General features: G+C 52.7%; 2 protein-coding genes across 14 annotated transcripts in view; both read right to left on the bottom strand.

The window, feature by feature from the left end:
• Window positions 1–27856, bottom strand: part of LOC118382796 (testis-expressed protein 10 homolog) — a 59251-nt gene that overhangs the window by 13131 nt on the left and 18264 nt on the right. The window lies entirely within an intron of this gene.
• On the bottom strand, window positions 1920–27763 carry LOC127915373 (uncharacterized). Of its 13 annotated transcripts, XM_052495650.1 has the most exons (8): window positions 26560–27763; window positions 26043–26368; window positions 25074–25749; window positions 23808–24081; window positions 20205–20276; window positions 18251–18476; window positions 11150–11418; window positions 1920–2273 (listed from the first exon to the last, which is right to left on the bottom strand). In XM_052495650.1, the coding sequence occupies exons 2-5, from the start codon at window positions 26333–26335 to the stop codon at window positions 20236–20238; spliced, it is 1284 nt and encodes a 427-aa protein (XP_052351610.1). In that variant the 5' UTR covers window positions 26336–26368; window positions 26560–27763; the 3' UTR covers window positions 1920–2273; window positions 11150–11418; window positions 18251–18476; window positions 20205–20235. The 13 variants fall into 13 exon arrangements, with proteins under 13 accessions (XP_052351610.1, XP_052351598.1, XP_052351599.1 ...); XM_052495638.1 differs by lacking the exons at window positions 11150–11418; window positions 18251–18476 and adding exons at window positions 9870–9941; window positions 22459–22925 and having other exon boundaries at window positions 1920–2619; window positions 20103–20252; window positions 23131–24081; window positions 25074–27763; XM_052495639.1 differs by lacking the exons at window positions 11150–11418; window positions 18251–18476 and adding exons at window positions 6735–6806; window positions 22459–22925 and having other exon boundaries at window positions 1920–2619; window positions 20103–20252; window positions 23131–24081; window positions 25074–27763.

Raw genomic sequence — 27856 nt, 5'->3', positions numbered from 1 at the left:
ATGTTGGAGTGTCTCCTGAGTGGCGCAGCAGTCCAAGGCACTGCATCTCAGTAGGCTGGACACATGACATTTTTAACAATGTTTTTTTCTAATAAAAACTAGTTCAATGCATCCGCGGCCGGCCCAGTTTCATAATATTACCATATATCCCAGCTGCCTGCCATAGTTTTGAAGTGTTCACGAAAAAAATCAGACCTTATTTTAGGGCATTTTTCACCCTGCCAGCTCCTATTCATTCTATTGAACACTGTGGCACCAACTCGCCTTCCGAACGTTCTAATCCCAGTTTATTGTACTGTCACAATGCCTGCTTTACTGTTGTTGGCAATGGAAACCTGCACACGTTGTTTATAGTTCAAATGTAAACAACTAAAAATTACTTGTGGAACTCTGAGGTCGTCCCATTGTTTACTATGGGGAAATATAGGTATGTCTGTCTATTTTGCCAAATATCTCGCAATGTGTATATTTAGATTTTTTTTTAAATTGGTCACCATTTTAAATCATGAGAATCTCTTTCTAATTATGTAAGGCTGGGCAGTGTATCTCATTGTCATTAAACGCTATCCCCGAAATACCTTTTGCCCTTGGAACGCCAAGCTCCCCCCATTGTTTATTTTCTGTTTGTTTTTTTGTTGTTGAATTTTTACCCCTTTTTCTCCCCAATTTTTTTGGTTGTGCGTCGCCCCATGGACCTCCCGGTCGCGGCCGGTTACGACAGAGCCTGGGCGCGAACCCAGAGTCTCTGATGGCCAGCTGGCGCTGCAGTACAGCGCCCTTAACCTGCGCCTCCCGGGAGGCCCCCATTGTTTTCCTATGGAGAAGCATGCTGGTATATTTCGCCAAATATCTTGTGCATATTTAGATTTTCTTCCAATTCGGACACCATCTTAATCATGAGAATCTCCTCTCTCGAATCAGTTGTCCGAAGAACCGATTTTAGTGGTAAAATAAATAAATAAATTTTTAGTGCCATTTAGTCGAAATGGAATTCTAAGCATCACTTTAGTCCAAACAGCCTCTGTGAACGTTCCATTCCATTAATTTGCTATGGGCTCGCGCAAGTGTTCCAGCTTAGCCAACGTTCTTTGACCATTTTCAGCCTTGGGCGAATTTTAACTTGTTCGATTGTCCAGCCTAATCTCAGTACAAGAGGCGTCACTACAGTCCCTGGTTCGAATCCAGGCTGTATCACATCCGGCCGTGATTTGGAGTCCCATATGGCGGCGCACAATTGGCCCAGCGTCGTCCGGGTTTGACCCTCCTTGTAAATAAGAATTTGTTCTTAACATTTCCACTCCTCCACATCCACCAGATACCTCACCTCTCCTTCACATCCACATCCACCAGATACCTCTCCTCCACATCCACCAGATACCTCTCCTCTCCTTCACATCCACATCCACCAGATACCTCTCCTCTCCTCCACCAGATACCTTACCTCTCCTCTCCTCCACATCCACCAGATACCTCCTCTCCTCCACATCCACCAGATACCTCTCCCTCCACATCCACATCCACCAGATACCACTCCTCTCCTTCACATCCACCAGATACCCCTCCCCTCCTCCACATCCACCAGATACCTCTCCTCTCCTTCACATCCACCAGATACCCTCCTCCTCCACATCCACCAGATACCTCCTCCTTCACATCCACCAGATACCTCTCTTCACATCCACCAGATACCCCTCCTCTCCTCCACATCCACCAGATACCTCTCCTTCACATCCACCAGATACCTCTCTCCACATCCACCAGATACCTCTCCTCCACATCCACCAGATACCTCTCTCTCCTTCACATCCACCAGATACCTCTCCTCTCACATCTACCAGATACCTCTCCTCTCCTTCACATCCACCAGATACCTCTCTTCACATCCACAGATACCCCTCCTCCACATCTACCAGATACCTCTCCTCTCCTTCACATCCACCAGATACCTCTCCTCTCCTTCACATCCACCAGATACCCCTCCCCTCCTCCACATCCACCAGATACCTCTCCTTCACATCCACCAGATACCTCTCCTTCACATCCACCAGATACCTCTCCTTCACATCCACCAGATACCTCTCCTTCACATCCACCAGATACCTCTCCTTCACATCCACCAGATACCCCTCCTCTCCTCCACATCCACCAGATACCTCTCCTTCACATCCACCAGATACCTCTCCTTCACATCCACCAGATACCTCTCCTCCACATCCACCAGATACCTCTCCTTCACATCCACCAGATACCTCTCCTCCACATCCACCAGATACCTCTCCTCTCCTTCACATCCACCAGATACCTCTCCTCCACATCCACCAGATACCTCTCCTCCACATCCACCAGATACCTCTCCTCCACATCCACCAGATACCTCTCCTCCACATCCACCAGATACCTCTCCTCCACATCCACCAGATACCTCTCCTCCACATCCACCAGATACCTCTCCTCCACATCCACCAGATACCTCTCCTTCACATCCACCAGATACCTCTCCTCCACATCCACCAGATACCTCTCCTCCACATCCACCAGATACCTCTCCTCCACATCCACCAGATACCTCTCCTCTCCTCCAAATCCACCAGATACCTCTCCTTCACATCCACCAGATACCTCTCCACATCCACCAGATACCTCTCCTTCACATCCACTAGATACCTCTCTTCACATCCACCAGATACCTCTCCTTCACATCCACCAGATACCTCTCCTTCACATCCACCAGATACCTCTCCTCCACATCCACCAGATACCTCTCCTCTCCTTCACATCCACCAGATACCTCTCCTTCACATCCACCAGATACCTCTCCTCCACATCCACCAGATACCTCTCTCTCCTTCACATCCACCAGATACCTCTCCTCCTCCACATCCACCAGATACCTCTCCTCTCACATCCACCAGATACCTCACCTCTCCTCCACCAGATACCCCTCCCCTCCTCCACATCCACCAGATACCCCTCCCCTCCTTCACATCCACCAGATACCTCTCCTTCACATCCACCAGATACCCCTCCTCTCCTCCACATCCACCAGATACCTGTCCTTCACATCCACCAGATACCTCTCCTCTCCTTCACATCCACCAGATACCTCTCCTCTCCTCGACATCCACATCCACCAGATACCTCTCCTCTCCTCCACATCCACCAGATACATCTCCTTCACATCCACATCCACCAGATACCTCTCCTCCACATCCACCAGATACCTCTCCTCTCCTTCACATCCACATCCACCAGATACCTCTCCTTCACATCCACCAGATACCTCTCCTCTCTTCCACATCCACCAGATACCTCTCCTCTCCTCGACATCCACATCCACCAGATACCTCTCCTCTATTCCACATCCACATCCACCAGATACCTCTCCTTCACATCCACATCCACCAGATACCTCTCCTCCACATGCACCAGATACCTCTCCTCTCCTTCACATCCACATCCACCAGATACCTCTCCTCTCCTCCACATCCACCAGATACCTCTCTCTCCTCCACATCCACCAGATACCTCCTCTCCTCCACATCCACCAGATACCTCTCCTCTCCTTCACATCCACATCCACCAGATACCTCTCCTCCACATCCATCAGATACCTCTCCTCTCCTCCACATCCACCAGATACCTCACCTCTCCTCCACATCCACCAGATACCTCACCTCTCCTTCACATCCACATCCACCAGATACCTCTCCTCCACATCCACCAGATACCTCTCCTCTCCTTCACATCCACATCCACCAGATACCTCTCCTCTCCTCCACCAGATACCTTACCTCTCCTCTCCTCCACATCCACCAGATACCTCCTCTCCTCCACATCCACCAGATACCTCTCCCTCCACATCCACATCCACCAGATACCACTCCTCTCCTTCACATCCACCAGATACCCCTCCCCTCCTTCACATCCACCAGATACCCCTCCCCTCCTCCACATCCACCAGATACCTCTCCTTCACATCCACCAGATACCCCTCCTCTCCTCCACATCCACCAGATACCTCTCCTCCACATCCACCAGATACCTCTCCTCCACATCCACCAGATACCTCTCTCCACATCTCCTCCTTCACATCCACCAGATACCTCTCTCTCCTTCACATCCACCAGATACCTCTCCTTCACATCCACCAGATACCTCCTCCACATCCACCAGATACCTCTCTCTTCACATCCACCAGATACCTCCTCTCTTCACATCCACCAGATACCTCTCCTCCCTTCACATCCACCAGATACCCTCCTCCTTCCACATCCACCAGATACCTCTCCTTCACATCCACCAGATACCTCTCCTTCACATCCACCAGATACCTCTCCTTCACATCCACCAGATACCTCTCCTCTCCACATCCACCAGATACCTCTCCTTCACATCCACCAGATACCTCTCTCCTTCACATCCACCAGATACCTCTCCTCCACATCCACCAGATACCTCTCTCTTCCACATCCACCAGATACCTCTCCTCCACATCCACCAGATACCTCTCCTCCACATCCACCAGATACCTCTCCTCTCCTCCACATCCACCAGATACCTCCTCCACATCCACCAGATACCTCACATCCACCAGATACCTCTCCTTCTCCTTCACATCCACCAGATACCTCTCCACATCCACCAGATACCTCCACATCTCTCTTCACATCCACCAGATACCTCTCCTTCACATCCACCAGATACCTCCTCCACATCCACCAGATACCTCTCCTCCACATCCACCAGATACCTCTCCTCCACATCCACCAGATACCTCTCCTCCACATCCACCAGATACCTCTCCTCCACATCCACCAGATACCTCTCCTCCACATCCACCAGATACCTCTCCTTCACATCCACCAGATACCTCTCCTTCACATCCACCAGATACCTCTCCTTCACATCCACCAGATACCTCTCCTTCACATCCACCAGATACCTCTCCTTCACATCCACTAGATACCTCTCCTTCACATCCACCAGATACCTCTCCTTCACATCTACCAGATACCTCTCTTCACATCCACCAGATACCTCTCCTTCACATCCACCAGATACCTCTCCTTCACATCCACATCCACCAGATACCTCTCCTCTCCTTCACATCCACCAGATACCTCTCCTTCACATCCACCAGATACCTCTCCTCCACATCCACCAGATACCTCTCCTCTCCTTCACATCCACCAGATACCTCTCCCCTCCTCCACATCCACCAGATACCTCTCCTCTCCTCCACATCCACCAGATACCTCACCTCTCCTCCACCAGATACCCCTCCCCTCCTCCACATCCACCAGATACCCCTCCCCTCCTTCACATCCACCAGATACCTCTCCTTCACATCCACCAGATACCCCTCCTCTCCTCCACATCCACCAGATACCTCTCCTTCACATCCACCAGATACCTCTCCTCTCCTCGACATCCACCAGATACCTCTCCTCTCCTCCACATCCACCAGATACATCTCTATTCACATCCACATCACCAGATACCTCTCCTCCACATCCACCAGATACCTCTCCTCTCCTTCACATCCATCCACCAGATACCTCTCCTTCACATCCACCAGATACCTCTCCTCTCTTCCACATCCACCAGATACCTCTCCTCTCCTCGACATTCACATCCACCAGATACCTCTCCTCTATTCCACATCCACATCCACCAGATACCTCTCCTTCACATCCACATCCACCAGATACCTCTCTCCTCCACATGCACCAGATACCTCTCCTCTCCTTCACATCCACATCCACTCCTCCTCCCAGATACCTCTCTCTCCTCCACCAGATACCTTACCTCTCCTCTCCTCCACATCCACCAGATACCTCCTCTCCTCCACATCCACCAGATACCTCTCTCCCTTCACATCCACCAGATACCCCTCTCATCCACATCCACCAGATACCTCTCCTTCACATCCACCAGATACCTCCTCCTTCACATCCACCAGATACCTCTCCTCTCCTTCACATCCACCAGATACCCCTCCTCCTCTCCACATCCACCTCCACATCCACCAGATACCTCTCCTCTCCTTCACATCCACCAGATACCCTCCTCTCCTTCACATCTACCAGATACCCTCCCTCCTCCACATCCACCAGATACCTCTCCTCTCCTCTCCACAGATACCTCTCCTCTTTCACATCCACCAGATACCTCCCTTTTCACATCCACCAGATACCTCTCTCTTCACATCCACCAGATACCTCTCCTTCACATCCACCAGATACCTCTCTTCCTTCACATCCACCAGATACCCTCTCCTCTCCTTCACATCCACCAGATACCTCCTCTCTCCACATCCACCAGATACCTCTCATTCACATCCACCAGATACCTCTCCTTCACATCCACCAGATACCTCTCCTTCACATCCACCAGATACCTCTCTTCACATCCACCAGATACCTCTCCTTCACATCCACCAGATACCTCCTCTCCTCCACATCCACCAGATACCCTTCCCTCTCCTCCACATCCACCAGATACTCTCTTCCACATCTACCAGATACCTCTCCTTCACATCCACCAGATACCTCTCCTTCACATCCACCAGATACCTCTCCTTCACATCCACCAGATACCTCTCCTTCCCATCCACCAGATACCCCTCCTCTCCTCCACATCCACCAGATACCTCTCCTCTCCTTCACATCCACCAGATACCCCTCCCCTCCTCCACATCCACCAGATACCTCTCCTTCACATCCACCAGATACCTCTCCTTCACATCCACCAGATACCTCTCCTTCACATCCACCAGATACCTCTCCTTCACATCCACCAGATACCTCTCCTCCACATCCACCAGATACCTCACCTCTCCTCCACCAGATACCTCTCCTCTCCTTCACATCCACCAGATACCTCCTCTCCTCCACATCCACTACAGATACCTCTCCTTCACATCCACCAGATACCTCTCCTTCACATCCACCAGATACCCCTCCTTCCTCCACATCCACCAGATACCTCTCCTTCACATCCACCAGAGATACCTCTCCTCTCCTTCACATCTACCAGATACCTCTCCTCTCTCCTCCTCCACATCTACTAGATACCTCTCCTTCACATCCACCAGATACCTCTCCTTCACATCCACCAGATACCTCTCCTCCTTCACATCCACCAGATACCTCTCTCCTCCACATCTACTAAATACCTCTCCTCCTTCATCCACCAGATACCTCTCCTCTCCTTCACATCCACCAGATACCCTCTCCTCCTCCACATCCACCAGATACCTCTCCTTCACATCCACCAGATACCTCTCCTTCACATCCACCAGATACCTCTCCTTCACATCCACCAGATACCTTCCTCTCCTCCACATCCACCAGATACCTCTCCTTCACATCCACCAGATACCTCTCCTCACATCCACCAGATATCCTCCTCCTCCACATCCACCAGATACCTCTCCTCTCCTTCACATCCACCAGATACCTCTCCTCCACATCCACCAGATACCTCCTCCTCCACATCCACCAGATACCTCTCCTTCACATCCACCAGATACCCCTCCTCTCCTCCACATCCACCAGATACCTCTTCACATCCACCAGATACCTCTCCTCCACATCCACCAGATACCTCTCCTCCACATCAACCAGATACCTCTCCTCTCCTTCACATCCACCAGATACCTCTCCTCTCCTTCACATCCACCAGATACCTCTCCTCTCCTTCACATCCACCAGATACCTCTCCTCTCCTACCCCTCCTCCACATCCACCAGATACCTCTCCTCTCTTCACATCCACCAGATACCTCTCCTCTCCTTCACATCCACCAGATACCACATCCACCAGATACCTCTCTCCTCACATCCACCAGATACCTCTCCTTCACATCCTCCTCTTCACATCCACCAGATACCCCTCCTCTCCTTCCACATCCACCAGATACCTCTCCTCCACATCCACCAGATACCTCTCCTCCACATCCACCAGATACCTCTCCTTCACATCCACCAGATACCTCTCCTCCACATCCACCAGATACCTCTCCTCCACATCCACCAGATACTCTCTCCACATCCACCAGATACCTCTCCTCCACATCCACCAGATACCTCTCATCCACATCCACCAGATACCTCTCCTTCACATCCACCAGATACCTCTCCTCTCCACATCCACCAGATACCTCTCCTCTCCTCCACATCCACCAGATACATCTCCTCCACATCCACATGCACCAGATACCTCTCCTCCACATCCACCAGATACCTCTCTCCACATCCACCAGATACCTCTCCTCCACATCCACCAGATACCTCTCCTCCACATCCACCAGATACCTCTCCTCCACATCCACCAGATACCTCTCCTCCACATCCACCAGATACCTCTCCTCCTCCACATCCACCAGATACCTCCTCCTTCACAGATCCTCTCCTTCACATCCACCAGATACCTCTCCTTCCACATCCACCAGATACCTCTCCTTCACATCCACCAGATACCTCTCCTTCACATCCACCAGATACCTCTCCTCACATCTACCTCTCACATCCACCAGATACCTCTCCTCTCCTTCACATCCACCAGATACCTCTCCTTCACATCACCATCCACCAGATACCTCTCCTCTCACATCCACCAGATACCTCCCTCCTCCACATCCACCAGATACCTCTCCTCTCCTCCACATCCACCAGATACCTCACCTCTCCTCCACATCCACCAGATACCCCTCCCCTCCTCCACATCCACCAGATACCCTCCTCCTTCACATCCCAGATACCTCTCCTTCACATCCACCAGATACCCCTCCTCTCCTCCACATCCACCAGATACCTCTCTCTTCACATCCACCAGATACCCTCCTCTCCTCCACATCCACCAGATACCTCTCCTCTCCTCCACATCCACCAGATACATCTCCTTCACATCCACATCCACCAGATACCTCTCCTCCACATCCACCAGATACCTCTCCTCTCCTCCACATCCACCAGATACCTCTCCTTCACATCCACCAGATACCTCTCTCTCTTCCACATCCACCAGATACCTCTCCTCTCCACATCCACATCCACCAGATACCTCTCCTTCACATCCACATCCACAGATACCTCTCCTTCACATCCACCAGATATCCACCAGATAGATACTCTCCCTCTCCTTCACATCCCACATCCACCAGATACCTCTCTCTCACATCCACCAGATACCTTACCTCTCCTCTCTCCACATCCACCAGATACCTCCTCTCCTCCACATCCACCAGATACCTCTCCTCTCCTTCACATCCACCAGATACCCCCCTCCTCCACATCCACCAGATACCTCTCTCTCCTCCACATCCACCAGATACCTCTCCTCTCTTCACATCCACCAGATACCTCTCCTCCTTCACATCCACCAGATACCTCTCCTTCACATCCACCAGATACCCTCCTCCACATCCACCAGATACCTCCTCTCCTCACATCCACCGGATACCTTCCTCCTCCACATCCACCAGATACCCCTCCCTCCTCCACATCCACCAGATACCCCTCCTCTTTTCACATCCACCAGATACCTCTCCTCCCTTCACATCCACCAGATAACCCTCCTCTCCTCCACATCCACCAGATACCTCTCCTTCACATCCACCAGATACCTCTCCTTCCACATCCACCAGATACCTCTCCTCTCCTTCACATCCACCAGATACCTCCTTCCTCCACATCCACCAGATACCTCTCCTTCTCCTCCACATCCACCAGATACCTCTCCTCTCCTTCACATCCACCAGATACCTCCCTCCTCCACATCCACCAGATACCTCTCCTCTCCTCCCTCCACCAGATACCTCTCCCCTCCACATCCACCAGATACCTCTCCTTCACATCCACCAGATACCTCTCCTTCACATCCACCAGATACCTCTCCTTCACATCCACCAGATACCTCTCCTTCACATCCACCAGATACCTCTCCTCTCCTCCACATCCACCAGATACCTCTCTTCACATCCACCAGATACCTCTCCTTCACATCCACCAGATACCTCTCCTTCACATCCACCAGATACCTCCTCCTCCACATCCACCAGATACCTCCTCTCCTCCACATCCACCAGATGCCTCTCCTTCACATCCACCAGATACCTCTCTCACTTCACAGATCCTCTCCTTCACCAGATACCTCTCCTTCATCCACCAGATACCTCCTCCTTCACATCCACCAGATACCTCTCCTTCACATCCACCAGATACCTCCTCCTCCACATCCACCAGATACCTCTCCTCTCCTTCATCCACCAGATACCTCTCCTCCATCCATCCACCAGATACCCCCTCTCCTCCACATCCACCAGATACCTCTCTCTTCACATCCACCAGATACCTCCTCTCCTCCACATCCACCAGATACCTCTCCTCTCCACATCCACCAGATACCTCTCCTCCACTCCACATCCACCACAGATACCTCTCCTCTCCTTCACATCCACCAGATACCTCTCCTCTCCTTCACATCCACCAGATACCTCCTCTCCTCCACATCCACCAGATACCTCTCCTCCACATCCACCAGATACCTCTCCTCTCCTTCACATCCACCAGATACCTCTCCTCTCCTCCACATCCACCAGATACCTCTCCTCTCCTCCACATCCACCAGATACCTCTCCTTCACATCCACCAGATACCTCTCCTTCACACCAGATCCTCCTACCTCTCCACATCCACCAGATACCTCCTCTCCTCCTCCACATCCACCAGATACCTCTCCTTCATCCACCAGATACCTCCTCCTTCATCACATCCACCAGATACCTCTCCTCCTCCACATCCACCAGATACCTCTCCTCCACATCCACCAGATACCTCTCTCCACATCCACCAGATACCTCTCCTTCACATCCACCAGATACCTCTCCTCCACATCTCCAGATATCTCACCACATCCACCAGATACCTCTCCTCCACATCCACCAGATACCTCTCCTTCACATCCACCAGATACCTCCTCCTTCTCCACATCCACCAGATACCTCTCTCTCCATCCACCAGATACCTCTCCCTCCACATCCACCAGATACCTCCTCCTCCACATCCACCAGATACCTCTCCTCCACATCCACCAGATACCTCTCCTTCACATCCACCAGATACCTCTCCTCCACATCCACCAGATACCTCTCCTCCACATCCACCAGATACCTCTCCTCCACATCCACCAGATACCTCTCCTCCACATCCACCAGATACCTCTCCTCTCCTCCACATCCACCAGATACCTCTCCTTCACATCCACCAGATACCTCTCCTTCACATCCACCAGATACCTCTCCTTCACATCCACCAGATACCTCTCCTTCACATCCACCAGATACCTCTCCTTCACATCCACCAGATACCTCTCCTTCACATCCACCAGATACCTCTCCTCCACATCCACCAGATACCTCTCCTCTCCTTCACATCCACCAGATACCTCTCCTTCACATCCACCAGATACCTCTCCTCCACATCCACCAGATACCTCTCCTCTCCTTCACATCCACCAGATACCTCTCCCCTCCTCCACATCCACCAGATACCTCTCCTCTCCTCCACATCCACCAGATACCTCACCTCCTCTCCACATCCACCAGATACCCTTCCCCTCCTCCACATCCACCAGATACCTCTCTCCTTCACATCCACCAGATACCTCTCCTTCACATCCACCAGATGCCTCCTCTCCTCCACATCCACCAGATACCTCTCCTTCACATCCACCAGATACCTCTCCTCCACATCCACCAGATACCTCTCCTCTCCTCACATCCACCAGATACCTCTCCTTCCTCCATCCACCAGATACCTCTCCTCCACATCCACCAGATACCTCTCCTCTCACATCCACATCCACCAGATACCTCTCCTTCACATCCACCAGATACCTCTCCTCTCTTCCACATCCACCAGATACCTCTCCTCCACATCCACCAGATACCTTCTCTATTCCTCATCCACATCCACCAGATACCTCTCCTTCATCCATCCACCAGATACCTCTCCTCCATCATGCACCAGATACCTCTCCTCTCTTCACATCATCCACCAGATACCTCTCCTCATCCACCAGATACCTCTCCTCTCCTCCACATCCACCAGATACCTCCTCTCCTCCACATCCACCAGATACCTCTCTCCTCCACATCCACCAGATACCCTCCTTCCTCATCCACCAGATACCTCTCCTCTCCTCCACATCCACCAGATACCTCTCCTTCACATCCACCAGATACCTCTCTCCTTCACATCCACCAGATACCTCTCCTCTCCTCACATCCACCAGATACCTCTCCTCCTCCACATCCACCAGATACCTCCTCTCCTCACATCCACCAGATACCCTCCTCTCCTTCACATCCACCAGATACCTCCTCCTCTCCACATCCACCAGATACCTCCTCTCTTCACATCCACCAGATACCTCTCCACATCCACCAGATACCTCTCCTCACATCCACCAGATACCCTCCTCTCCTCACATCCACCAGATACCTCTCCTTCACATCCACCAGATACCTCTCCTTCACATCCACCAGATACCTCCTCCTTCACATCCACCAGATACCCTCCTCCTCCATCCACCAGATACCTCTCCTCTCCTCACATCCACCAGATGCCTCTCCTCTCCTTCACATCCACCGGATACCTCCTCTCCTCCACATCCACCAGATACCTCTCCTCTTCACATCCACCAGATGCCTCTCCTCCTCCACCAGATACCTCTCCCTCTTCACATCCACCAGATACCTCTCCTTCACATCCACCAGATACCTCTCCTTCACATCCACCAGATACCTCTCCTCTCCTTCACATCCACCAGATACCTCTCTCCTCCACATCCACCAGATGCCTCTCACATCCACCAGATGCCTCTCCTTCATCCACCAGATGCCTCTCCTTCACATCCACCAGATACCTCTCCTTCACATCCACCAGATACCTCTCCTCACATCACCAGATCCACATCCACCAGATACCTCTCCTCTCCTTCACATCCACCAGATACCCCTCCTCCTCCACATCCACCAGATGCCTCTCCTTCACATCCACCAGATACCTCTCCTTCACATCCACCAGATGCCTCTCCTTCACATCCACCAGATACCTCTCCTTCACATCCACCAGATACCTCCCTCACATCCACCAGATACCTCTCCTTCACATCCACCAGATACCTCTCCTCTCCATCCACCAGATACCTCTCCTCTCCTTCACATCCACCAGATGCCCTCCTCATCACATCCACCAGATGCCTCTCCTCCACATCCACCAGATGCCTCTCCTTCACATCCAGATGCCTCTCCTCCACATCCACCAGATGCCTCTCCTCTCCTTCACATCCACCAGATGCCTCTCCTCCACATCCACCAGATGCCTCTCCTCCTCCACATCCACCAGATGCCTCTCCTCCCTCACATCCACCAGATGCCTCTCTCCACACATCCACCCAGATGCCTCTCCTCACATCACCTCTCCTCCTTCATCCACCAGATACCTCTCCTCCACATCCACCAGATGCCTCTCCTCTCTTCACATCCACCAGATACCTCTCCTCTCCTCCACATCCACCAGATGCCTCTCCTTCACATCCACCAGATACCTCTCCTTCACATCCACCAGATACCTCTCCTTCACATCCACCAGATACCTCCTCTCCTTCACATCCACCAGATACCTCTCCTCCACATCCACCAGATACCTCCTCCACATCCCTGCCTCCTCCACATCCACCAGATACCTCTCCTCTCCTCACATCCACCAGATACCTCTCCTCACATCCACCAGATCCTCTCCTCACATCCACCAGATACCTCTCCTCCTCATCCACCAGATACCTCTCCTCCACATCCACCAGATACCTCTCCTTCACATCCACCAGATACCTCTCCTCCACATCCACCAGATCCTCCTCCACATCCACCAGATACCTCTCCTCCACATCCACCAGATCCTCTCCTCCACATCCACCAGATACCTCTCCTCCACATCCACCAGATGCCTCTCTCACATCCACCAGATGCCTCTCCTCCTCCATCCTCCATCAGATACCTCTCCAGATGCCTCCACATCCACCAGATGCCTCTCCTTCACATCCACCAGATACCTCTCCTTCACATCCACCAGATACCTCTCCTTCACATCCACCAGATACCTCTCCTCCTCCACATCCACCAGATACCTCTCCTTCACATCCACCAGATACCTCTCCTTCACATCCACCAGATCCTCTCACTCCATCCACCAGATACCTCTCCTCTCCTTCACATCCACCAGATACCTCTCCTTCACATCCACCAGATACCTCTCCTCCACATCCACCAGATACCTCTCCTCCACATCCACCAGATGCCTCTCCTCCTCCACATCCACCAGATGCCTCTCCTCTCCTCCACATCCACCAGATACCTCTCCTCTCCTCCACATCCACCAGATGCCTCTCCTCCTCCACATCCACCAGATACCTCCTCCTTCACATCCACCAGATGCCTCTCCTTCACATCCACCAGATGCCCTCCTCTCCTCCACATCCACCAGATCCTCTCCTTCACATCCACCAGATACCTCTCCTCTCCTCGACATCCACATCCACCAGATACCTCTCCTCTCCTCCACATCCACCAGATACATCTCCTTCACATCCACATCCACCAGATGCCTCTCCTCCACATCCACCAGATGCCTCTCCTCTCCTTCATCCACATCCACCAGATGCCTCTCCTTCACATCCACCAGATACCTCTCCTCTCTTCCACATCCACCAGATGCCTCTCCTCGACATCCACATCCACCAGATACCTCTCCTCTCACATCCACATCCACCAGATACCTCTCCTTCACATCCACATCCACCAGATGCCTCTCCTCCACATGCACCAGATACCTCTCCTCTCCTTCACATCCACATCCAGATGCCTCTCCTCTCCTCCACCAGATGCCTTACTCTCCTCTCCTCCACATCCACCAGATACCTCCTCTCCTCCACATCCACCAGATGCCTCTCCTCTCCTTCATCCACCAGATGCCTCCTCCTCCACATCCACCAGATACCTCTCCTCTCCTCCACATCCACCAGATACCTCTCCTCTCCTTCACATCCACCAGATACCTCTCCTCTCCTTCACATCCACCAGATACCTCTCCTCTCCTCCACATCCACCAGATACCCCTCCCCTCCTCCACATCCACCAGATACCTCTCCTCTCCTTCACATCCACCGGATACCCCTCCCCTCCTCCACATCCACCAGATACCCCTCCCCTCCTCCACATCCACCAGATACCCCTCCCCTCTTTCACATCCACCAGATACCTCTTCTTCACATCCACCAGATACCTATCCTTCACATCCACCAGATAACCCTCCTCTCCTCCACATCCACCAGATACCTCTCCTTCACATCCACCAGATACCTCTCCTTCACATCCACCAGATACCTCTCCTCTCCTTCACATCCACCAGATACCCCTCCCCTCCTCCACATCCACCAGATACCTCTCCTCTCCTCCACATCACCAGATACCTCTCCTCTCCTTCATCCACCAGATGCCTCTCCTCCTCCACATCCACCAGATACCTCTCCTCTCCTTCACATCCACCGGATACCCCTCCTCCTCCTCCACCAGATACCCCTCCTCTCTTCACATCCACCAGATACCTCTCCTTCACATCCACCAGATACCTCTCCTTCACATCCACCAGATCTCCTTCACATCCACCAGATGCCCTCCTTCACATCCACCAGATGCCCTCCTCTCATCCACATCCACCAGATGCCTCTCCTTCACATCCACCAGATGCCTCTCCTTCACATCCACCAGATGCCTCTCCTTCACATCCACCAGATGCCTCCTCCTCACATCCACCAGATGCCCTCCTCTCCTCCACATCCACCAGATGCCTCTCCTTCATCCACCAGATGCCTCCTCCTCCACATCACCAGATGCCTCTCCTTCACATCCACCAGATGCCTCTCCTTCACATCCACCAGATGCCTCTCCTTCACATCCACCAGATGCCTCTCCTTCACATCCACCAGATGCCTCTCCCTCCACATCCACCAGATACCTCTCCTCTCCTTCACATCCACCAGATGCCTCTCCTTCACATCCACGGATGCCTCTCCTTCACATCCACCAGATGCCTCTCCTTCACATCCACTTGCCTCCACCAGATCCACCAGATCCTCTCCTCCACATCCACCAGATGCCTCTCCTCCTCCACGTCCACCAGATGCCTCTCCTCTCCTTCACATCCACCGGATGCCCTCCCTCCTCCACATCCACCAGATGCCTCTCCTTCACATCCACCAGATGCCTCTCCTCCTGCCTCCTCACACATCCACCAGATGCCTCTCCTTCACATCCACCAGATGCCTCTCCTCTCCTCACATCCACCAGATGCCTCTCCTCTCCTCACATCACCAGATGCCTCTCCTTCACATCCACCAGATGCCTCTCCTTCACATCCACCAGATGCCTCTCCTCCTTCACGTCCACCGGATGCCCTCCTCTCCTCTCCCGGATGCCTCATCTCACGTCACCAGATGCCTCTCCTCCTCACATCCACCAGATGCCTCCTCCTCACATCCACGGATGCCTCTCCTTCACGTCCACCGGATGCCTCTCACGTCCACCGGATGCCTCTCCTTCACATCCACCAGATGCCTCCTCTCCTCACATCCACCAGATGCCTCTCCTTCACATCCACCAGATGCCTCTCCTTCACATCCACCAGATGCCTCTCTCTCACACCACCGGATGCCTCTCCTTCACATCCACCAGATGCCTCTCCTCCTCCTCCACATCCACCAGATGCCTCTCCTCTCCTCCTCACATCTACCAGATGCCTCTCCTTCACATCCCAGATGCCTCTCCTTCACATCCACCAGATGCCTCTCCTCCTCCATCCACCAGATACCTCTCCTCTCCTCCACATCCACCAGATACCTCCTCCTCCTCACTCCACCAGATGCCTCTCCTCTCCTTCACATCCACCAGATGCCTCTCCTCTCCTTCACATCCACCAGATGCCTCTCCTCCACATCCACCAGATGCCTCTCCTTCACATCCACCAGATACCTCTCCTTCACATCCACCAGATGCCTCCTCCTCCACATCCACCAGATGCCTCTCCTTCACATCCACCAGATGCCTCTCCTTCACATCCACCAGATACCTCCTCCTCCACATCCACCAGATACCTCTCCTCTCCTTCACATCCACCAGATGCCTCTCCTCTCCTCCACATCCACCAGATGCCTCCTCCTCCACATCCACCAGATGCCTCTCCTTCACATCCACCAGATGCCCCTCCTCTCCTCCACATCCACCAGATACCTCTCCTTCACATCCACCAGATGCCTCTCCTCCACATCCACCAGATGCCTCTCCTCCACATCCACCAGATGCCTCTCCTCTCCTTCACATCCACCAGATACCTCTCCTCTCCTTCACATCCACCAGATACCTCTCCTCTCCTTCACATCCACCAGATGCCTCTCTTCACATCCACCAGATCCCCTCCTCATCCACCAGATACCTCTCCTCTCCTTCACATCCACCAGATGCCTCTCCTCTCCTTCCACATCCACCAGATGCCTCCTCTCCTCCACATCCACCAGATGCCTCTCCTTCACATCCACCAGATGCCTCTCCTTCACATCCACCAGATGCCTCCTTCACATCCACCAGATGCCTCCTCTCCTCACATCCACCAGATGCCTCTCCTTCACATCCACCAGATGCCTCTCCTCTCGCGGATGCCTCACATCCACCAGATGCCTCTCCTCCACATCCACCAGATGCCTCTCCTTCACATCCACCAGATACCTCTCCTCCACATCCACCAGATGCCTCTCCTCACATCCACCAGATGCCTCTCCCTCCACATCCACCAGATGCCTCTCCTCCACATCCACCAGATGCCTCTCCTCCACATCCACCAGATACCTCTCCTTCACATCCACCAGATACCTCTCCTCCACATCCACCAGATGCCTCTCCTCCACATCCACCAGATACCTCTCCTCCACATCCACCAGATACCTCTCCTCCACATCCACCAGATGCCTCTCCTCCACATCCACCAGATACCTCTCCTCCACATCCACCAGATACCTCTCCTCCTTCATCCACCAGATACCTCTCCTCCACATCCACCAGATACCTCTCCTCCACATCCACCAGATACCTCTCCTCCACATCCACCAGATACCTCTCCTCCACATCCACCAGATACCTCTCCTCTCCTCCAAATCCACCAGATACCTCTCCTTCACATCCACCAGATACCTCTCCTTCACATCCACCAGATACCTCTCCTTCACATCCACCAGATACCTCTCCTCCACATCCACCAGATACCTCTCCTCTCCTTCACATCCACCAGATACCTCTCCTTCACATCCACCAGATACCTCTCCTCCACATCCACCAGATACCTCTCCTTCACATCCACCAGATACCTCTCCCCTCCTCCACATCCACCAGATACCTCTCCTCTCCTCCACATCCACCAGATACCTCACCTCTCCTCCACATCCACCAGATACCCCTCCCCTCCTCCACATCCACCAGATACCCCTCCCCTCCTTCACATCCACCAGATACCTCTCCTTCACATCCACCAGATACCCCTCCTCTCCTCCACATCCACCAGATACCTCTCCTTCACATCCACCAGATACCTCTCCTCTCCTCGACATCCACATCCACCAGATACCTCTCCTCTCCTCCACATCCACCAGATACATCTCCTTCACATCCACATCCACCAGATACCTCTCCTCCACATCCACCAGATACCTCTCCTCTCCTTCACATCCACATCCACCAGATACCTCTCCTTCACATCCACCAGATACCTCTCCTCTCTTCCACATCCACCAGATACCTCTCCTCTCCTCGACATCCACATCCACCAGATACCTCTCCTCTATTCCACATCCACATCCACCAGATACCTCTCCTTCACATCCACATCCACCAGATACCTCTCCTCCACATGCACCAGATACCTCTCCTCTCCTTCACATCCACATCCACCAGATACCTCTCCTCTCCTCCACCAGATACCTTACCTCTCCTCTCCTCCACATCCACCAGATACCTCCTCTCCTCCACATCCACCAGATACCTCTCCTCTCCTTCACATCCACCAGATACCCCTCCCCTCCTCCACATCCACCAGATACCTCTCCTCTCCTCCACATCCACCAGATACCTCTCCTCTCCTTCACATCCACCAGATACCTCTCCTCTCCTTCACATCCACCAGATACCTCTCCTCTCCTCCACATCCACCAGATACCCCTCCCCTCCTCCACATCCACCAGATACCTCTCCTCTCCTTCACATCCACCGGATACCCCTCCCCTCCTCCACATCCACCAGATACCCCTCCCCTCTTTCACATCCACCAGATACCTCTCCTTCACATCCACCAGATACCTATCCTTCACATCCACCAGATAACCCTCCTCTCCTCCACATCCACCAGATACCTCTCCTTCACATCCACCAGATACCTCTCCTTCACATCCACCAGATACCTCTCCTCTCCTTCACATCCACCAGATATCCCTCCCCTCCTCCACATCCACCAGATACCTCTCCTCTCCTTCACATCCACCAGATACCCCTCCCCTCCTCCACATCCACCAGATACCCCTCCCCTCCTCCACATCCACCAGATACCTCTCCTTCACATCCACCAGATACCCCTCCTCTCCTCCACATCCACCAGATACCTCTCCTTCACATCCACCAGATACCTCTCCTCCACATCCACCAGATACCTCTCCTCCACATCAACCAGATACCTCTCCTCTCCTTCACATCCACCAGATACCTCTCCTCTCCTTCACATCCACCAGATACCTCTCCTCTCCTTCACATCCACCAGATACCTCTCCTTCACATCCACCAGATACCCCTCCTCCACATCCACCAGATACCTCTCCTCTCCTTCACATCCACCAGATACCTCTCCTCTCCTTCACATCCACCAGATACCCCTCCCCTCCTCCACATCCACCAGATACCTCTCCTTCACATCCACCAGATACCTCTCCTTCACATCCACCAGATACCTCTCCTTCACATCCACCAGATACCCCCTCCTCTCCTCCACATCCACCAGATACCTCTCCTTCACATCCACCAGATACCTCTCCTTCACATCCACCAGATACCTCTCCTCCACATCCACCAGATACCTCTCCTTCACATCCACCAGATACCTCTCCTCCACATCCACCAGATACCTCTCCTCCACATCCACCAGATGCCTCTCCTCCACATCCACCAGATGCCTCTCTCCACATCCACCAGATACCTCTCCTCCACATCCACCAGATACCTCTCCTCCACATCCACCAGATACCTCTCCTTCACATCCACCGGATCCACCAGATACCTCTCCTCCACATCCACCAGATACCTCTCCTCCACATCCACCAGATACCTCTCCTCCACATCCACCAGATACCTCTCCTCCACATCCACCAGATACCTCTCCTCCACATCCACCAGATACCTCTCCTTCACATCCACCAGATACCTCTCCTCCACATCCACCAGATACCTCTCCTCCACATCCACCAGATACCTCTCCTCCACATCCACCAGATACCTCCTCCTCCACATCCACCAGATACCTCTCCTCTCCTCCACATCCACCAGATACCTCTCCTTCACATCCACCAGATACCTCTCCTTCACATCCACCAGATACCTCTCCTTCACATCCACCAGATACCTCTCCTCACATCCACCAGATACCTCTCCTCTCCTTCACATCCACCAGATACCTCTCCTCTCCTCACATCCACCAGATACCTCTCTCTTCACATCCACAGATACCTCTCCTTCACCACCAGATACCTCTCCTCCTCCACCACCAGATGCCTCTCCTCTCCTCCACATCCACCAGATACCTCTCTCTTCACATCCACCAGATACCTCCTCCTCCACATCCACCAGATGCCTCTCCTCCTTCACATCCACCAGATACCTCTCCTTCACATCCACCAGATACCTCTCCTCTCCTCCACATCCACCAGATACCTCTCCTCTCACATCCACCAGATACCCCTCCCCTCCTCCACATCCACCAGATACCCCTCCCCTCCTTCACATCCACCAGATACCTCTCCTTCACATCCACCAGATACCCCTCCTCTCCTCCACATCCACCAGATACCTCTCCTTCACATCCACCAGATACCTCTCCTCTCCTCGACATCCACATCCACCAGATACCTCTCCTCTCCTCCACATCCACCAGATACATCTCCTTCACATCCACATCCACCAGATACCTCTCCTCCACATCCACCAGATACCTCTCCTCTCCTTCACATCCACATCCACCAGATACCTCTCCTTCACATCCACCAGATACCTCTCCTCTCTTCCACATCCACCAGATACCTCTCCTCTCCTCGACATCCACATCCACCAGATACCTCTCCTCTATTCCACATCCACATCCACCAGATACCTCTCCTTCACATCCACATCCACCAGATACCTCTCCTCCACATGCACCAGATACCTCTCCTCTCCTTCACATCCACATCCACCAGATACCTCTCCTCTCCTCCACCAGATACCTTACCTCTCCTCTCCTCCACATCCACCAGATACCTCCTCTCCTCCACATCCACCAGATACCTCTCCTCTCCTTCACATCCACCAGATACCTCTCCTCTCCTTCACATCCACCGGATACCCCTCCCCTCCTCCACATCCACCAGATACCCCTCCCCTCTTTCACATCCACCAGATACCTCTCCTTCACATCCACCAGATACCTATCCTTCACATCCACCAGATAACCCTCCTCTCCTCCACATCCACCAGATACCTCTCCTCTCCTTCACATCCACCAGATACCTCTCCTCTCCTTCACATCCACCAGATACCTCTCCTCTCCTCCACATCCACCAGATACCCCTCCCCTCCTCCACATCCACCAGATACCTCTCCTCTCCTTCACATCCACCGGATACCCCTCCCCTCCTCCACATCCACCAGATACCCCTCCCCTCTTTCACATCCACCAGATACCTCTCCTTCACATCCACCAGATACCTATCCTTCACATCCACCAGATAACCCTCCTCTCCTCCACATCCACCAGATACCTCTCCTTCACATCCACCAGATACCTCTCCTTCACATCCACCAGATACCTCTCCTCTCCTTCACATCCACCAGATACCCCTCCCCTCCTCCACATCCACCAGATACCTCTCCTCTCCTCCACATCCACCAGATACCTCTCCTCTCCTTCACATCCACCAGACACCCCTCCCCTCCTCCACATCCACCAGATACCTCTCCTCTCCTTCACATCCACCGGATACCCCTCCCCTCCTCCACCAGATACCCCTCCCCTCTTTCACATCCACCAGATACCTCTCCTTCACATCCACCAGATACCTCTCCTTCACATCCACCAGATACCTCTCCTTCACATCCACCAGATACCCCTCCTTCACATCCACCAGATACCCCTCCTCTCCTCCACATCCACCAGATACCTCTCATTCACATCCACCAGATACCTCTCCTTCACATCCACCAGATACCTCTCCTTCACATCCACCAGATACCTCTCCTTCACATCCACCAGATACCTCTCCTTCACATCCACCAGATCCCCTCCACATCCACCAGATACCCCTCCTCTCCTCCACATCCACCAGATACCTCTCCTTCACATCCACCAGATACCTCTCCTTCACATCCACCAGATACCTCTCCTTCACATCCACCAGATACCTCTCCTTCACATCCACCAGATACCTCTCCTTCACATCCACCAGATACCTCTCCTTCACATCCACCAGATACCCCTCCTTCACATCCACCAGATACCCCTCCTCTCCTCCACATCCACCAGATACCTCTCCTCTCCTTCACATCCACCAGATACCCCCCCCCTCTCCACATCCACCAGATACCTCTCCTTCACATCCACCAGATACCTCTCCTTCACATCCACCAGATACCTCTCCTTCACATCCACCAGATACCCCTCCTCTCCTCCACATCCACCAGATACCTCTCCTCCACATCCACCAGATACCTCACCTCTCCTCCACCAGATACCTCTCCTCTCCTTCACATCCACCAGATACCCCTCCCCTCCTCCACATCCACCAGATACCTCTCCTTCACATCCACCAGATACCTCTCCTTCACATCCACCAGATACCCCTCCTCTCCTCCACATCCACCAGATACCTCTCCTTCACATCCACCAGATACCTCTCCTCTCCTCTCCATCTACCAGATACCTCTCCTCTCCTCTCCTCCACATCTACCAGATACCTCTCCTTCACATCCACCAGATACCTCTCCTTCACATCCACCAGATACCTCTCCTCTCCTTCACATCCACCAGATACCTCTCCTCTCCTCCACATCCACCAAATACCTCACCTCTCCTCCACCAGATACCTCTCCTCTCCTTCACATCCACCAGATACCCCTCCCCTCCTCCACATCCACCAGATACCTCTCCTTCACATCCACCAGATACCTCTCCTTCACATCCACCAGATACCTCTCCTTCACATCCACCAGATACCCCTCCTCTCCTCCACATCCACCAGATACCTCTCCTTCACATCCACCAGATACCTCTCCTTCACATCCACCAGATATCCCTCCTTCACATCCACCAGATACCTCTCCTCCACATCCACCAGATACCTCTCCTCCACATCCACCAGATACCTCTCCTCTCCTCCACCAGATACCTCTCCTTCACATCCACCAGATACCTCTCCTCCACATCCACCAGATACCTCTCCTCTCCTTCACATCCACCAGATACCTCTCCTTCACATCCACCAGATATCCCTCCTTCACATCCACCAGATACCTCTCCTCCACATCCACCAGATACCTCTCCTCCACATCCACCAGATACCTCTCCTCCACATCCACCAGATACCTCTCCTTCACATCCACCAGATACCTCTCCTCCACATCCACCAGATACCTCTCCTCCACATCCACCAGATACCTCTCCTCTCCTTCACATCCACCAGATACCTCTCCTCTCCTTCACATCCACCAGATACCTCTCCTCTCCTTCACATCCACCAGATACCTCTCCTCCACATCCACCAGATACCTCTCCTCTCCTCCACATCCACCAGATACCTCTCCTTCACATCCACCAGATACCTCTCCTCTCCTTCACATCCACCAGATACCTCTCCTCTCCTTCACATCCACCAGATACCTCTCCTCTCCTTCACATCCACCAGATACCTCTCCCCTCCTTCACATCCACCAGATACCTCTCCTTCACATCCACCAGATACCTCTCCTTCACATCCACCAGATACCTCTCCTTCACATCCACCAGATACCCCTCCTCTCCTCCACATCCACCAGATACCTCTCCTTCACATCCACCAGATACCTCTCCTTCACATCCACCAGATACCTCTCCTCCACATCCAACAGATACCTCTCCTCTCCTCCACATCTACCAGATACCTCTCCTTCACATCCACCAGATACCTCTCCTCCACATCCACCAGATACCTCTCCTCCACATCCACCAGATACCTCTCCTCTCCTTCACATCCACCAGATACCTCTCCTTCACATCCCCCAGATACCTCTCCTCCACATCCACCAGATACCTCTCCTCCACATCCACCAGATACCTCTCCTCTCCTTCACATCCACCAGACACCTCTCCTCTCCTCCACATCTACCAGATACCTCTCCTTCACATCCACCAGATACCTCTCCTTCACATCCACCAGATACCTCTCCTCTCCTTCACATCCACCAGATACCTCTCCTCTCCTCCACATCCACCAGATACCTCTCCTTCACATCCACCAGATATCCCTCCTTCACATCCACCAGATACCTCTCCTCCACATCCACCAGATACCTCTCCTCCACATCCACCAGATACCTCTCCTTCACATCCACCAGATACCTCTCCTTCACATCCACCAGATACCTCTCCTCTCCTTCACATCCACCAGATACCTCTCCTCTCCTTCACATCCACCAGATACCTCTCCTTCACATCCACCAGATACCTCTCCTTCACATCCACCAGATACCTCTCCTTCACATCCACCAGATACCTCTCCTTCACATCCACCAGATACCTCTCCTCTCCTCCACATCCACCAGATACCTCTCCTCTCCTCCACATCCACCAGATACCTCTCCTTCACATCCACCAGATACCTCTCCTCCACATCCACCAGATACCTCTCCTCCACCAGATACCTCTCCTTCACATCCACCAGATACCTCTCCTTCACATCCACCAGATACCTCTCCTCCACATCCACCAGATACCTCTCCTTCACATCCACCAGATACCTCTCCTTCACATCCACCAGATACCTCTCCTCCACATCCACCAGATACCTCTCCTTCACATCCACCAGATACCTCTCCTTCACATCCACCAGATACCTCTCCTTCACATCCACCAGATACCTCTCCTCCACATCCACCAGATACCTCTCCTCCACATCCACCAGATACCTCTCCTCCACATCCACCAGATACCTCTCCTTCACATCCACCAGATACCTCTCCTTCACATCCACCAGATACCTCTCCTTCACATCCACCAGATACCTCTCCTTCACATCCACCAGATACCTCTCCTTCACATCCACCAGATACCTCTCCTCCACATCCACCAGATACCTCTCCTCCACATCCACCAGATACCTCTCCTTCACATCCACCAGATACCTCTCCTCTCCTTCACATCCACCAGATATCTCTCCTTCACATCCACCAGATACCTCTCCTTCACATCCACCAGATACCTCTCCTCCACATCCACCAGATACCTCTCCTTCACATCCACCAGATACCTCTCCTCCACATCCACCAGATACCTCTCCTCCACATCCACCAGATACCTCTCCTCCACATCCACCAGATACCTCTCCTTCACATCCACCAGATACCTCTCCTTCACATCCACCAGATACCTCTCCTTCACATCCACCAGATACCTCTCCTCCACATCCACCAGATACCTCTCCTCCACATCCACCAGATACCTCTCCTCCACATCCACCAGATACCTCTCCTCCACATCCACCAGATACCTCTCCTCTCCTCTCCTCCACATCCACCAGATACCTCTCCTCTCCTCCACATCCACCAGATACCTCTCCTCTCCTCCACATCCACCAGATACCTCTCCTCTCCTCCACATCCACCAGATACCTCTCCTCTCCTCCACATCCACCAGATACCTCTCCTCTCCTCCACATCCACCAGATACCTCTCCTCTCCTCCACATCCACCAGATACCTCTCCTCTCCTCCACATCCACCTCTCCTCCACATCCACCAGATACCTCTCCTCTCCTCCACATCCACCAGATACCTCTCCTCTCCTCCACATCCACCAGATACCTCTCCTCTCCTCCACATCCACCAGACACCTCTCCTCTCCTCCACATCCACCAGATACCTCTCCTCTCCTCCACATCCACCAGATACCTCTCCTCTCCTCCACATCCACCAGATACCTCTCCTCTCCTCCACATCCACCAGATACCTCTCCTCTCCTTCACATCCACCAGATACCTCTCCTCCAAATCCACCAGATACCTCTCCTTCACACTCCCCCTTTTCCTAGAAATGACAGGGTTAAGCAAGGCTCTGTAATGGGAGGTGACGTGGCAGATCTGACAATCTTTTTAAACATTGTTTTATGAGCCCAAACAATCAGGAAGTGTCTGTGTGTAAGGAGGGCGAAATCCAATAGTAGTAATGGCATTATGGAGGGATGGAATTAGAGGACAAATGAAGGAGAGGTACACGTCACTCTTCTCTAATCAACATCACCCACAACCATTCATCACACAAACCACATTACACCACACGTGCAAATGTCTACTTAGTTATTTCTATATCTAACAGATGACCTTTCTCCACACATCCAAGAGATACATAACAGGTTGGGGCCAACAAGTACATTACAATATGTCGTTTTTAGTGCTCCCTACATGCTCTCTATGTCACTGCTCACACACACACACACACACACACACACACTGTAGAGAGCGACAGAGGGGAACAGGTGAGACGAGAGGGCATCACACACACTGTAGAGAGTGACAGAGGGGTACAGGTGAGACGAGAGGGCATCACACACACTGTAGAGAGCGACAGAGGGGTACAGGTGAGACGAGAGGGCATCACACACTGTAGAGAGCGACAGAGGGGTACAGGTGAGACGAGAGGGCATCACACACACTGTAGAGAGCGACAGAGGGGTACAGGTGAGAAGAGAGGGCATCACACACACTGTAGAGAGCGACAGAGGGTACAGGTGAGACGAGAGGGCATCACACACACTGTAGAGCGACAGAGGGGTACAGGTGAGACGAGAGGGCATCACACACACTGTAGAGAGCGACAGAGGGGTACAGGTGAGACGAGAGGGCATCACACACACTGTAGAGAGCGACAGAGGGGTACAGGTGAGACGAGAGGGCATCACACACACTTTCAGAGGTGAGAAACAATGTTAAACTTTTCCTCATTAACTTCAAATCAAAAGCCAATTTGTCATTACGTTCTATTGAAATTAGGTGTGTTCAATGTGTTAGAATGTGTGTGTGAACCAGCCCCCAGACCTGTGTGCACCTGTTGGCATTCTCTCCTCCATTAAAAACAATCCTGTCTCATTAGTGGAATCAGAGCAGACATGGTCCGTCCCCTAATCCTGTCCCCCCTGCCCGCCCAACCCTCAGTCTGATTGACTCAGACATGAGATGACCAGGATCTCAGGCTCTAATTGAAGAGCTGAATTA

This window comes from Oncorhynchus keta, chromosome 34, assembly GCF_023373465.1.
Source record: "Oncorhynchus keta strain PuntledgeMale-10-30-2019 chromosome 34, Oket_V2, whole genome shotgun sequence".
NCBI classification, from domain to species: domain Eukaryota; kingdom Metazoa; phylum Chordata; class Actinopteri; order Salmoniformes; family Salmonidae; genus Oncorhynchus; species Oncorhynchus keta.
The sequence above is the reverse complement of the archived record's forward strand: the minus strand, read 5'-3'. Positions and strand labels throughout refer to the sequence as shown.

Bases quoted from the DNA above. Each gene is read 5' to 3' on its own strand.
- LOC127915373 (XM_052495638.1), bottom strand. From the start codon at position 26,555: ATGTGGAGGAGAGGAGAGGTATCTGGTGGATGTGGAGGAGAGGAGAGG. The intron at 24,082-25,073 runs GTATCTGGTGGA...AGGAGAGGAGAG, and splicing joins CTGGTGGATGTGAAGGAGAG to GTATCTGGTGGATGTGAAGG.